At 41.4% G+C, this 13,403-nt stretch overlaps 1 protein-coding gene across 5 annotated transcripts in view; it reads right to left on the reverse strand.

Annotated features, from left to right (window-relative positions):
* The window catches only part of LOC5564260 (protein furry), a 384,478-nt gene that overhangs the window by 16,562 nt on the left and 354,513 nt on the right, over positions 1-13,403 (reverse strand). For all 5 annotated transcript variants that reach the window (XM_021842641.1, XM_021842640.1, XM_021842638.1 and 2 more), the window contains one exon: positions 12,642-12,862. In XM_021842641.1, the coding sequence (XP_021698333.1) occupies positions 12,642-12,862 (221 nt within the window). The remainder of the gene's footprint in view (positions 1-12,641; positions 12,863-13,403) is intronic.

Raw genomic sequence — 13,403 nt, forward strand, 5'->3', positions numbered from 1 at the left:
TAATTTATGAATTTTCTAAATTATATGAATTTTAAGTTATTCCCTCACGTAATATTGGCATTCAAATCCCCCCGAACATGCATCCTTAAAATTGTAGCTCCTTCGCACCAGATTTTGCCTTGGTACTCTCAATTCGCAACCCTCTATAAGAAATCAACGAAGGTGGCAAATTCAGGAACCGAAATTGAATACATTGCGAATACTGGTACAGGTGATTCAGTATTCGCCACCCCAATTTTCAATGCCAAATCCTTGATTCTGACGATATTTCATATATTACCAGTTAAACATGGATTGAAAGTATTTGTTCAACGTATTGGCAGTATTCAAAAACCTTTTGGTTGATTTACAAAAACTAGTAATCCTAAGGGTTGCAAATACTGGTACACCTACCCTAAATGAAACTTTCACTTCTATAAGATATCCTGATCAAATAACATTTACAATACCGTTTATGTACCACATAGCTTCTTTCCGATAGAAGCATTTCGCATCTAATTAATGCCACATGTTCATGCACACTATTTCGGCTGTCATTCCAGGTGTTTTTTTTCCAATCTAGTACAGTGGGATTCCGTTTTTGGCATGCTCCGTTTTTGGCATGCTCCATTTTTGGCACCCTCCGATTTTGGCAACAAATTGGATCCGTTTTTGGCAACATTTTTGAAAATCATTAAAATTTGTATTTTTTTGTAAATATTTTCATGTCTGTTGCTTTAATCAATTGAATAACCGGTCAACTCAACACCGATCACATTCCAGAGCTCCATTTTCGTCGATATTCTCCCAAATCTCAACAACGACTAAGGGTTCCCGTACGCGCTCATTTAGTTCGGGATGTTTATTGGTCATGCATTCGCAACGTTTAATGAGACCAATAATCCAACTAGAGTGCAATTTCTTTTCTTAGGCATTCATACTAAATGACCAGCCCACTTGAGTCTGCCTGGTGATACACTAAAAAACACTTTTCTTCATATTTGGAACAACTTGATTGAACACAAGCATCGACGTAAGAGAAACAAAAATTCTATGACTCACACCGAATTCAATCATAAATTTCATAGATATATATACAGCAAAATGTTTATAATAACTTTTTAAGGAATTTCATTAAGTAAATTGCGTTATTCTGGAGAATTGCAGAAGATTCAATATACAATCCATAAAAAAACAGTGCATATTGTACTACATTCTATATTATGTTTTAAGAATTCCACTTTATTCTCAATAATATCATTAGAGTGTGCAATAAAAACGATTGACAGTGTTTTAACTTTTTGTCTGTAGTATGTATATTGATCTCTCTGCGTTAACTATTAAGAGCTACGTTACCTCTTTTTAGACATTCTGTAAGACGTTAGATTTGTTAAGAAACGATCCAGATTCCTAGCGGACACTTCTGTAATTTTCTAGCGGGATAATGTAGATTTCTAAGGATATTTTGAGTATTTTGGCGAAATCTTGGTGATTTCGAAAAGGTTTCCAGAGGAATTTGAGGAGGGCTAGTGGTAGTCTAATAATAATAAACATTTGAAAATTCTTATCGGAGGCTTGAAAATTTTTAGCAATATCGCAGCGGAATTCAAAGATGCTCCTCTTCCTAGAAAAATCCTTAGCGGGATGCTGAGAACTCTAGGCAAGATTCTACGGGTTCCTAGCAAGATGCTTCAGTGTCCTAGCGTTTTCCTGTAGATTTCTTACGATCACCTGAAGATTACTATCAGGCTCTTGAGGTTTCATAGCGGGATCCTGTAAATTTTTGTTGATCTCATAAGGTAAATGTAAAACGTATATCAAGCTCAATTATAACTCATTTCAAGTAAAAATGATATTCTGCAGAATTACAAGCCGCGTTTATGGATCACCTCATGTTTATGGTTGTTTATGTTTGCCCTTTTGACTTCAGTCAATCATTCATTATGAAATGTTTTACACTTTATCAGAAACAATTGAGCAATTCTACACTTAATTTATTATTCTATTTCCCATTATTTTAAGCGCAATTAGTGACACCTAAGTTCTTATTTTTTCACTGTGTGAGTTAGCAATTGAATTTGTTGAAATTACGGCTAAAATAATCGTAAATTGTTTATTCCTAGATGCGCTAAAGAATTTGATAACCTAAAATCACTAGTGACAAAGATTAAATCACTAGTTAATTAGTAAGTAAGTTATGGAACAGCTTCGAAATTAGTTTAAATACTCAAAATGCCCTATTTACTTAATTTAGTTCTTGAATCCTACGAAGAAACCGTAAATTCCCAGTGCAAGATATTCCTTCTGGTTACTTCTTCAAGACAGAAGAAAAACTTGATGTAAGTCTCTGATAATCCTAGCAAAATCCTATGAAAAACCTAATAAAACTTATTTTTTAGCTTTAAGCTGTCATCACTAACGACTGCTTTGATGACGGTTTGCATTTCTATCCGAACAGTTTTATTTTAACAATTAATTGATACCATAAAAGTTGTTTGTTTTAAATTTTGTAAATATCCCTTTTTTAAACATAGGTTTTTTTTTTTTTTTTTTTTGTCTTTATTTAAGAGGCTTTCAGCCGAACGCTGGTTCACCTCTTTAGATACTTATATAGTTAACTTATTACTATAAACATCAATTAGATTTTTGTGTACAAATCGGTTTTCTTCAAGAGTGCTATCAATTTTGTTTCTTCAGCTTCAGAGTTTTGCAGAATGCCCGCGATGCTGGTTTGTAAATTTATAGTAGTCCTATCTAATTCTAGTTCCGTGCAATTTACAAGAAGATGTTCCACAGTAATAGGCACTGCACATGCCGGACATATTGGCCTGCAGGTGTTCGAAATGTAGTGTGGATGTGTTACTCGAGTGTGTCCGACTCTGAGTCGCGATAGAATTTGTTGTTCCCTGCGCAATTTTCGATCATTCCACTTCCCTATGTCTACCTTTATTTTCCGAAGAAAAAGGTCACGATTCATGAACCATTGGTGCTGCCACGATTCGTAGACACATTGTTGGATACTTCGTCGTGCATCAATTCCTGGAATGCTTAGGCTCCACATTCTAGAGTTTCTCCCTTGGTCAGCAAGGCGGTCTGCCTGCTCGTTACCTTTGATACCACAATGTCCAGGTATCCAGCAGAGCGTGGTGTTGGATGAGATTGCAGCCTCGATTTCTTGGATGATAGAATGTTTCTGTTGTGGGTTCTCTAATGCTGAAAGAACACTGGCTGAGTCAGTGAGGATAACGGTTGGGACTGCAGGATCGTTTATTAGATTGATAGCAAGACGAATTGCTGCGGCCTCAGAAGAAAAAACGGAGAACTCGTCTGGAACCCTTCTAGCTACGCTCAAGTTATCGCTGTATACGCCAATACCAACTTTCCCTCTAGCTCTAGATCCGTCCGTGAAAATTTTTTTGTGACTGGTGTACTTAGTGTTCAGCAAATGGTTGAGTACCGCCGATACTCTAGCAGCTGAATCTCCTGCTCGAATAGTCCGCTTCACTGACCAGTCAATTGTTGGGGCTGGTTGATTCCATTTTCTGTCTCCAACCCGATGGACTTGTGCTATCGGTGGGAAACGTATGTTCGCATTCTCTGTGAGAAGTTGTTTGGCTTTCTCGAGGACGAAAACATTTCTGCTGTCTCCATATGTTTTCTCAAGAAAGCTGATTGCCCTGTTAGCTGCTGTAATTGTCAGAAGATAGTGGAAAGGTAGTACACCAGCTTCCACACATGTAGCTAGAGTAGGAGAACTGGGAAGTAGGCCAGATGTGAGACGAATTACTCTGTTGTATACTGGACTAAGGAGATTAATCAATTCTATGTATGAGCGCACGGTAATTTCTAATCCATACAAGAGTTTGCTGATAACTATGCTACAAGCGATATTGGAGAGAGATCTTCGGTTGTTTGATTTGTGCCTACCGCTTATTGCTTTGATTAGTCTTATTCTGCACTCCGTTTCCTTCTTTATTTTATTGAAATGCGCTTCGAAATTACATTTCCTATCAATTATGACACCGAGTATTCGCAGCTCTTTTTTATAGGGTATTTCACATTGTCCTATCGTTACTGGAGTTTTCCATGGGTGATGTCTGAAGGTGCAGCAGTGTGTTACAGAGCATTTTTCAGCAGCCATGGTGAATCCAACGTTTTCTGCCCATTTAGCAACCGCTCGAACAGCTGCTTGTAGTTTCCTTCGAATTATTTTCGGACTTTTTCCAACGACAACTATTATTATGTCATCTGCATAGACAAATATGAAAATGCCTTTCGGTAGTCTATCGAAGATAGAATTCATGGCAATTAGAAAAAGTGTTACCGCCAGGACGGAGCCTTGTGGCACTCCTGTCTCCTCTTGGAACATTTTTGAACGCGTGTTTCCTATCAACACTTGAAAGGATCTCTGCTGCAGAAAGCCTTGAATAAATTTTCCCATATTTCCGACGATGCCCCAATCTATGAGCTGTCTCAGAACTTGTGGGCGCCATACTCTGTTGTAAGCTTTTGCGAGATCCAGAGCAGCGATATCCACATGGAGGTTATTCGAAAGAGCATCGTCAATTATTTGGGCAAACGAAGCAAAGTATGAACCCGTACCCCTACCTTTAAGGAATGCATGCTGCCTTTGATCAAGTTTATCCTGGAGTATTAACGTTAGGCGCCTATTCACCATACGTTCCATAATTTTAGATGCGCAACTGGTTAGCGCAATCGGTCGATAGTGACTTGGATCACTTGAGTATGTTCCCTGCTTGGGTATAGGTACCACCAAACTATGTCTCCATCCATTTGGAAAAAGGCCCATAGTCCAGACGTTGTTGAAGCTTTCAAGAAGGGATATCTTCACCCGGAAGGGTAGACGCTTGAATAAAAGGTAGCTAAGTTCGTCAGGTCCTGCTGATTTGCTTTTTGTAGAGTCGAGGGCGAATAGCAATTCTTCGACGGTAAAAGGCATGTTGTAATCGTGGTTGTTGGTATCATCGGGGATTGCTATGTTGATGCTAGGGTATTTGCTCTTTTTCTGGGTGGCCAAGAAATTCGGCGGGTATAGCGACTGCGACGAGATTTTTGCGAAATACTCTCCGATGCTGTTGGCTACAAAGGCAGGATCATTTGAAACGGTATCGTGTTGTCGTATAGTGATTCCTTGTGATCTCCTTTTTCCGCTTAAAGCATTAACTCTCCGCCACATTTCAGTGGTGGACTGGTTGCTATCGAAACCTTCTAGAAATTCTTCCCATGAATTCTGTTTCGCTTTTCGGATGATGTCTCTGCATTCGTTTCGAAGTAGTTGGTACTCTTTATTAATGTTACTCCAGTCTGGATGATCCTTGGGAGTTCGTTTTCGTCTGCGGAGGGCTTTTCTGCGAGCTTTCACTGCTGCTTTCGTTACGTCGCTCCACCAATGTAGCGCTTTTCTTCCTGGCTTACTGCTCGTTCTTGGAATGTTGGCCTTAGCAGCATCTAGGATTAGTTCGCCTAGCTGCTCAGGGTCGTACACGTGTTCTGGATTTATCGAGGTGAGTAAGTCCTGCTCATAAGTCTCCCAGTTTGCGTCGTCGAGTCGCCATCTTGGTCGCCTGGTGATTTTTGGTAAGACCTCGGTACTTAGAATTTCAATTGGATGATGGTCACTGCCCATTGGATCTGTATGGATAGTCCATCTTAAAAGTCTAAGCATTTCACAAGAAGCCAGCGAAACGTCAATACAAGATTGATAACTGCAACGGGAAAAGGTTGCACTCCCGTCGTTAAGGACGATTAGATCGTTTTCTTCGGCTACTTGTAGTATGACACTTCCTCGTTTATCGGTTTTCGATGATCCCCAGGCATAGTGATGGCTGTTCATGTCACCTAGTATTAGTACTGGTTTTTCAAGTTGGTTAAGCAGATTTTGTAGAAGGGTTCCTAGTTCGTCCACACCGTTTTGTGGAAGATATATGGAAACAACTGTATGTGGAAAGGGAAATTCCATTTTCACAGCAAGAGCGATAAGAGGCGTATTGAGTTGAACTGGAGTATGTGGAGCTGAATGGCGCACAGCGATTGCGACATTCTGAAAGCGAGTTGAGCCAGTTTTGATGTACCACTTGTATTGCCTCCGAAGAAGCTGATTAAATGCATCACCATCCGATTTTCTGCAGTGGATTTCCTGTAATGCTAAAACTTGTGGGGGATTTTCATGCGTCAATAGTTGCAGGTCGCTGAGGTTGTTGAAAAGTCCATTTATGTTCCATTGCAACGCCAGTGGAGTTGCAGTTCTGCGACTAGTCGAGGTTGTTGATGCTGAAGAGCTTGACATTCGTGTAGATTCGCAGTCTTCGGGTCTTGGTGGAGTTGGGTATTCTTGTAGAATAAGGTCACTATGCGTGACTGTAGTATGGCTGGCACTCGCCGTCTGTTGGATGTGGAACAGTCGATCGTACTCTGCGGAGTTTGATACTACTGTCGATGGTAGTGGTGCTCGGCTGCTATGCAGAACTGCTTCCTCGGGTTGATTTGGCTGAACATGGTCGGGTTTTCGGAGCGAGTGATCTTGAAGTCGATCCTCCAAAGTATGCGTGGGGACTGAAAGGGATGGCGAGACTACATACGGTGGTTCGGTGGCTTTATTGAATGTACTTGCCTGAGATATCAGGCCCCCCACACCTACTGCCGCCTGGAATGCTTCTCGGGGACGTCTGGTGATTTTTCCAGGCAGGGTCAGTGTGGGGTGAGGCCTAGGGTTTTCGAAACCCATGAAACTTTTCCGGATCTGGTCGTTTGATTTGCTGGTTACAGGGTTTGCATTTGTTCTCGTTACGATTGGTGGATTTAAAGCGTTGTCTTCTAAGGCCGCTCTGAGGGATTCCCCGTCTACGGGTTGGGGTATGGCTTCCCGGACAGTTCTTCCTCTCAGATGCGCTTCCGCTTGTGGAAGTGGGAGGGGTACTGCACTTTCCCCTCTCCCAAGCCTTTCCTCATTTGTTTGACTGATGTGATGTATAGGGGTTTCTGCGTTTTGGGCGGTGAACTGACTAGGTGCGTTGGTAGGGGTAATATTACATGCTTGTGTTTTCGTCTTGAAGAACTTAAATGGAGGAAGTACTGCTTTCTGGTGCTGGATCACCATCAGAGATATCCACAATTTCTTCTTCATCGATGTATTCTATCATTGGGTCTAGTTCCAAGTGGGATATGGCGGACTTCATCGTTTTCTTGGGAGGAGATCTTGAGCCTTCAGGAGAAGTGTTGAGGACACTCCTCATTTGTTTCAAATGTTCTTCTTCTTTCTTGGTCTTTCGTTTGCTGATTCCTTTGAGACTGCTTGTTGTAATGACAACTGGTTTCTGCTGGTCGCGTGATTCGTGTTCCGAACCCGACGGCGGCAGGGCTACATTGTCAGTTTGCTTATTAGTCGGGGTGCTGAAGTACGGTTGTAACGCTTCCACCTTTCGCTCAAGAGATTCCAACAGCGAGTTTTTCGTTTTCATTTCTTCGAAGAGTTTCAGTATCATTCCATCTTTCTTCTTGTTGTCCTCAAGTAATTTTGAAATGGTTTCGTCTTTCTTTTTATTCTCAGCCATTAGTTCTTCGAATTTACTGGCATCCAACCGAGATTGGGCAGTGACTTGCGCGTATGAACCTTGTCCTTCCTCGATACGTCTTCTGGCCTCTGGGTAGGTTAAATTCCCATCCACCTTCAATTTTACGACGGCTGCTTCTTTTCGGTATACTGGACATTTCCGACTGCCAGGGCGATGATCACCTTGACAGTTGCAACAGAAGGCCGGCGCTTGGCAGCTATCACCATCGTGTTCCTCAGAGCAGTTGTTACATCTATTCGGGCCTGGGCATCGTAGTTTTGGGTGGCCGTATCGGAAACAAGCATAGCAAAGAAGGGGATTTGGGTAAAACGGACGAGTTGGGATACGCAGAAGTCCGATTTTCACGTGATTAGGGTAGGTGGTTTGATTGAAGGTCAGTACTAGAGCTGGGGTGTTGATTAATTTGCCGTTGTCGTTCCGTGTGATTCGTTTGACGTGTGTTACATTTTGGCTGCGCAGTTTTTCGAGAGCTTCTGCCTCCGAGTAGTGGATGGCATCGAACGACGAGATTACGCATTTGCTGCTGTTGAGCCGAGGATGAGGTACTATGGTGATTTCCGTTCCGTCGAGTAGAGTGGTTGTGTTGAGCAATTTGGTCACGTGAACTGGATTCCGAACACGAAGAATGTAGCGTGAGCAACGTTCTTCGCTCTGTGCCGATTCAATCGCTTTATTTCCCACTACTGCTTCAATGCTCTTCCCTATCAAATCAGGATCCACGGGTAAAGCAGCTCCATCTTTCCCAGTCATTTGCAAAATCGTTAGTCGACCGAATTCGTTTTGTGGGTCCATGAAACTCGGGTATCTTGGACCCAACGACCCTTCGGGGTCGCCCCCGTAGGGAGTTGACATTGTTTCTGTCTTGTCAGCTATGCGGTAGTTTTTTTCATGCACTCGGAGATCGAAAACGAGCCAATGATGGGTAACAGTCACCTGTTACCTACCCCAATATAAATTGGTCAGTGACCAATTTTGAATTCGATTTCTCCCACTGTTCGGTCGATCGTCTGGTCTCTATGTGTTTCGTATAGCTGCAAATGATGCGCTGAATACAGCGATGGTCACTCACAACTCAGTCACACACGGTCAAAACGTTGAGTTGTAGTGATAACAACACTATCACTGTGAACGAATAAACCAACGTTCGGTGTCGACGAGTGTGTTGTAATGGACGCGGATCGTACACTTGTTTAGAACAAGTGGAACCGATTTTGCAACCACTAAATAGTGATTTATGGTCGATTCGACCAATAGAGACACTAGCGAAATTGTCCGCGGTCGGTAGATCTTTGCGTCCGGTTGGAGCAAGAATTTTTCCACGACGAGTCACGGATAATTTTACGAAAAACGTAGGTGAAAAGTTCGCGACGTATTTACGCTTTGGCTATTCACGCACACTCCTTAAACATAGGTTGTCCTTTTTTATTTTACTGCTCTAATAATCATTTACCTTTTTCCTGTTAGGAACATAAACCACTGCGACCAATATTTGATCTATTGTAGTATTTCTCGTGTCCTTTGTTTGGTGCATGTCGTATTACTTTGTCACTATCCAGGTTCACTGGTAGATATTTACCCGATAACGCACCACGAAAAGGTGATAATTTTTAAACTTGGTTTTTCTTTTTTCAATCGTAGGCAGTTCATTGAAGCTTTGCTGTGTTAATATAGTTCTGCTCACAGCTTCTCCTTATTTCAACAGGAATTTTCCCTTCTTTAATCAGAAGGCAATTCTTCATAGATAATTATACCAATAAAAAATGACAGAGCTACTGAAACTTTAAGCAAATTTTGTTCTGGTAATTATATCCTACTTCTTCAATTTTTATTGTAAATGCAAATATCACGGATTCTACTGTTTTGAACCAACATTTTCAATGCATCCGATTAAGAGTGCTTCGGAAGGCCCAAGCATGACGCTTCGTTTTCGAGACGCCGGGAGTTTGTTTTTTTTTTCGCGTGTTTTGCTGGGCAGTGCTTCGGAAGGCCCAAGCAAGACGCTTCGTTTTCGAGACGCCAGGAGTTTGGTTTTTGTTTCGCGTGTTTTGCTGGGCAGTGTTTTGGAAAGCCCGAGCAAGACGCTTCGTTTTCGGGACGCCGCGATTTTGGTTTTTGTTTCGCGTGTTTTGTTGATCAGTGCTTCGGAAGGCCCAAGCAAGACGCTTCGTTTTCGAGACGCCGGGAGTTTGGTTTTCGTTTCGCGTGTTCTGCTGGGTAGTGTTTTGGAAAGCCCGAGCAAGACGCTTCGTTTTCGGGACGCCGCGATTTTGGTTTTTGTTTCGCGTGTTTTGTTGATCAGTGCTTCGGAAGGCCCAAGCAAGACGCTTCGTTTTCGAGACGCCGGGAGTTTGGTTTTCGTTTCGCGTGTTCTGCTGGGTAGTGTTTTGGAAAGCCCGAGCAAGACGCTTCGTTTTCGGGACGCCGCGATTTTGGTTTTTGTTTCGCGTGTTTTGTTGATCAGTGCTTCGGAAGGCCCAAGCAAGACGCTTCGTTTTCGAGACGCCGGGAGTTTGGTTTTCGTTTCGCGTGTTCTGCTGGGTAGTGTTTTGGAAAGCCCGAGCAAGACGCTTCGTTTTCGGGACGCCGCGATTTTGGTTTTTGTTTCGCGTGTTTTGTTGATCAGTGCTTCGGAAGGCCCAAGTAAGACGCTTCGTTTTCGAGACGCCGGGAGTTTGGTTTTCGTTTCGCGTGTTTTGCTGGGTAGTGTTTTGGAAAGCCCGAGCAAGACGCTTCGTTTTCGGGACGCCGCGATTTTGGTTTTTGTTTCGCGTGTTTTGCTGGGCAGTGCTTCGAAAAGCCCAAGCAAGATGGTTCGTTTTCGGGGCACCAAAAAGTTTTGCTGTTCGCGCTGTGTGAGTGCGAAAAGATATTCGTGTTCAATCGAGGATGGATTACCAACTAGTGAGCTCGTTTCATGCTTATGATAACACATTTTTTCATGAAAGCGTTAGTTTTATGTAATATTCAATAAAAATTTGTATGGTTCGTCACTACAAGTGTCGGCATTATGCTTGTTTTATACAATTCTAATATACATATAAATTTTTTTGATATTACTTAAGATATTTTTTGAACTGTTCGACATTATGAATGTTGACGTATTTTTTAAAACTTGTACCAAAGACGTTTCTTCTTGAGACAAAAATGCACAGCAATACACTTATGTAATTTTCACACAAACTATGTATGGTTCGTCACTACAAGTGTCGGCATTATTCCTGTTTCATTTAATTTATAATATGTTTTCTCTTTTCGCCATTAATAAAAACTTCTTTTGAATGGTTCGACATTATAGATATTGACGTTTATTTTGAATCATTTACCAAAAACTTTTCGAGACAAAAATAAAAACTAGCTTTAAGTATAAGTCGTATTTTTCCTCCTTATCCATGGATCGCATCACCGACCAAAGGTGACTCCCAGATCTTTTCCTGTTCCACTAATAAACACCCTTCCCGTGATGATTGTGGAGATGCAGAGGTATTCTCGGTCTCTAGAAGCAACAATCATTACACCCTAACATTCCTTCCCCATCCCAACTGACTGTAAGGACTTGGCCGGCGCCGTTATTGGTCAATAATATTAGATCTGCTAAAATTGCACTTCGAGAGTAAGCGGAAACTCCCATCCCTTATTCATTTGGATCGCAGTGCAATTATTACCAGTTCCGATCAATCACGGAGTAGCAACCATTGACATGTACACGTACAGTCAGTCTATGCTATGCTATGCTAACAATTGAGCAATTCTACACTTAATGAAATCTTGTAAAATTTGTCGCTAAAGTTCAAAAGTTAAACCGATTTTTAATGTTCATCAAATACAAAAAAAAGAATGCCGTTTTGCAATACTCAGCGCTTTTCTTTTGTAAATACGTCTTTTTAAGAACGCAGTAATACATTTTATTTTTATCGTATTCTTACATAGTTTTAGGAAAATGTCGAGTTTTTGAATGAAGGTCATTTATGCGATTATTGATTTTGCTTGGCCCACTCATACAAATATTGTACATAAAGCTTCCAAAAAAAACATTGAAGATTTTAAGGCATAAAAAGTATGTAAAACGTTCGCCACAATTAACGTTACGGGGCAACATAGCACAGTATAGTCGCACCGCCACCAAACCGGATCGCGCCAGTGAGACTCGCGACGCGCCTCAACTCGCCGCATTTTGATATCAGTTTTTGAGTGTGGCGCTGCATTCTTACGATTTTTATGAACACAGCGTACTATTCACATATTAGCTGCGATGCTCGGGGCGCGAGAAAATAATAATTTTAAATAAGTGTTGGTCTTGATTTCTATCGGATGCATAATACAACCCCACGGAAAACTCCTTCGAAGTGAACCATACCGAAGTCTCGATGCTATATGATTCCATAAAGATCATGTAACTACATTCTAATGATGTTTTCAAAACCAATTATGGAAAAATAAAATTTAAAATATGGGTTCCAATTTTGGTACGGTTCTGTTTTTGGCAACTGAAAATTTCGACTTTGATTCCAAAAACGGAATCCCACTGTGCTCTTAAAACCTTTGTTCTATATCTTGATCTCTCCCTATCTCGATGGTCGCTTCAATATCGAGATGTGGAGAGTCGACTGTATTAGGTTATCCGAAGAGTATCTTCAGCAGCCTTACAAATCGTACGGCGCGTTTTATATTTTTTGAATTCATCATACGATTTATAACCGTTCTGAAGATGACCTAATATGGATTGACTTGAAATATCTTAGCTAAAAACTTCAAATCAAGATTTCTTGAGATTTCTCCCAGGGATTTGAAAAAAATGCCAAGAATCACAAAATAACTTCAGTACAACAACAGTAATAACAACGGTCTAACGGGGCACCGTGGGCCAGCAACTCTCTATCGTCACTTACATAAAATATTATGTGAGTAATACGATGTGTTGGAAAAATTCTACCGAGAAACATCGGGTACCAACAATTTAATTCCCAGGGGATGCTTCTTTTGGCCTGTACTGTAACTTTACCTAGGAATCTCAATCTTGTAGTCCAGACCATGCAATGGAAAGCGGAGAACAAAGCGCCGAAAGCCACTTACCATTTCGTTCCTTCGTCAGTCGCTGCGAGTAGATGTTCAGTATAATCGATAAATCATCGGTGGATCGGAATTCCACACTCGAATTACCGCCGAAGCTCGTATCGAGTTGCAATCCGCCGCTGGTGCCGCTTCCTCCACTCGTGCCGGACAGGTTGTAATTCGAGGACGATAGATTTGACATTTGTTTGTGCTGTTTGACGTGATTTATGGCGGCTGACCACCTGCAGGCGAAAAAGAAAGCGAAATTGATAGGAACCTATTAGATGATGTCGATCACAACACGGGAGAGGGCAGTCAAGATGGGGCAACCGGTAACTGATATGGTAATTGGATGGAAAGGTAACGGAAATGTTCTAATCAAAAGGATACTTGGAGCTCATTGCTCTTTTCATGGCAAATATATTTGTTCTCAATATGATCGGTGTCATGTATTCCGAAAACCGGAAACGTTCATTTCAAACGCAAGTTAAGGCCCTAGTAAAAATGGCACAAAAGTCAAAACTGAAAAAGCAGTTTTCTCCTTTTAAACAACAAACCGAAGAAAGTAAAAGCACACAGCTCCTAAATTTGCCAATAAAAAAGGCTGTGTGTTTTTATTTTCTTCGATTTGTTATTTAAAATGAGAAAACTGCTTTTTCAGTTTTGACTTTTGTGCCATTTTTACTTACACTTTACTTAACACTTGTCCGCCTACGATATGCGTTACTTACACGGACGACGCAACCTCGAAATCTGTTGTAACGGTGAGATTCACCCACTATA

Source organism: Aedes aegypti, chromosome 2 (assembly GCF_002204515.2).
Source record: "Aedes aegypti strain LVP_AGWG chromosome 2, AaegL5.0 Primary Assembly, whole genome shotgun sequence".
NCBI classification, from domain to species: domain Eukaryota; kingdom Metazoa; phylum Arthropoda; class Insecta; order Diptera; family Culicidae; genus Aedes; species Aedes aegypti.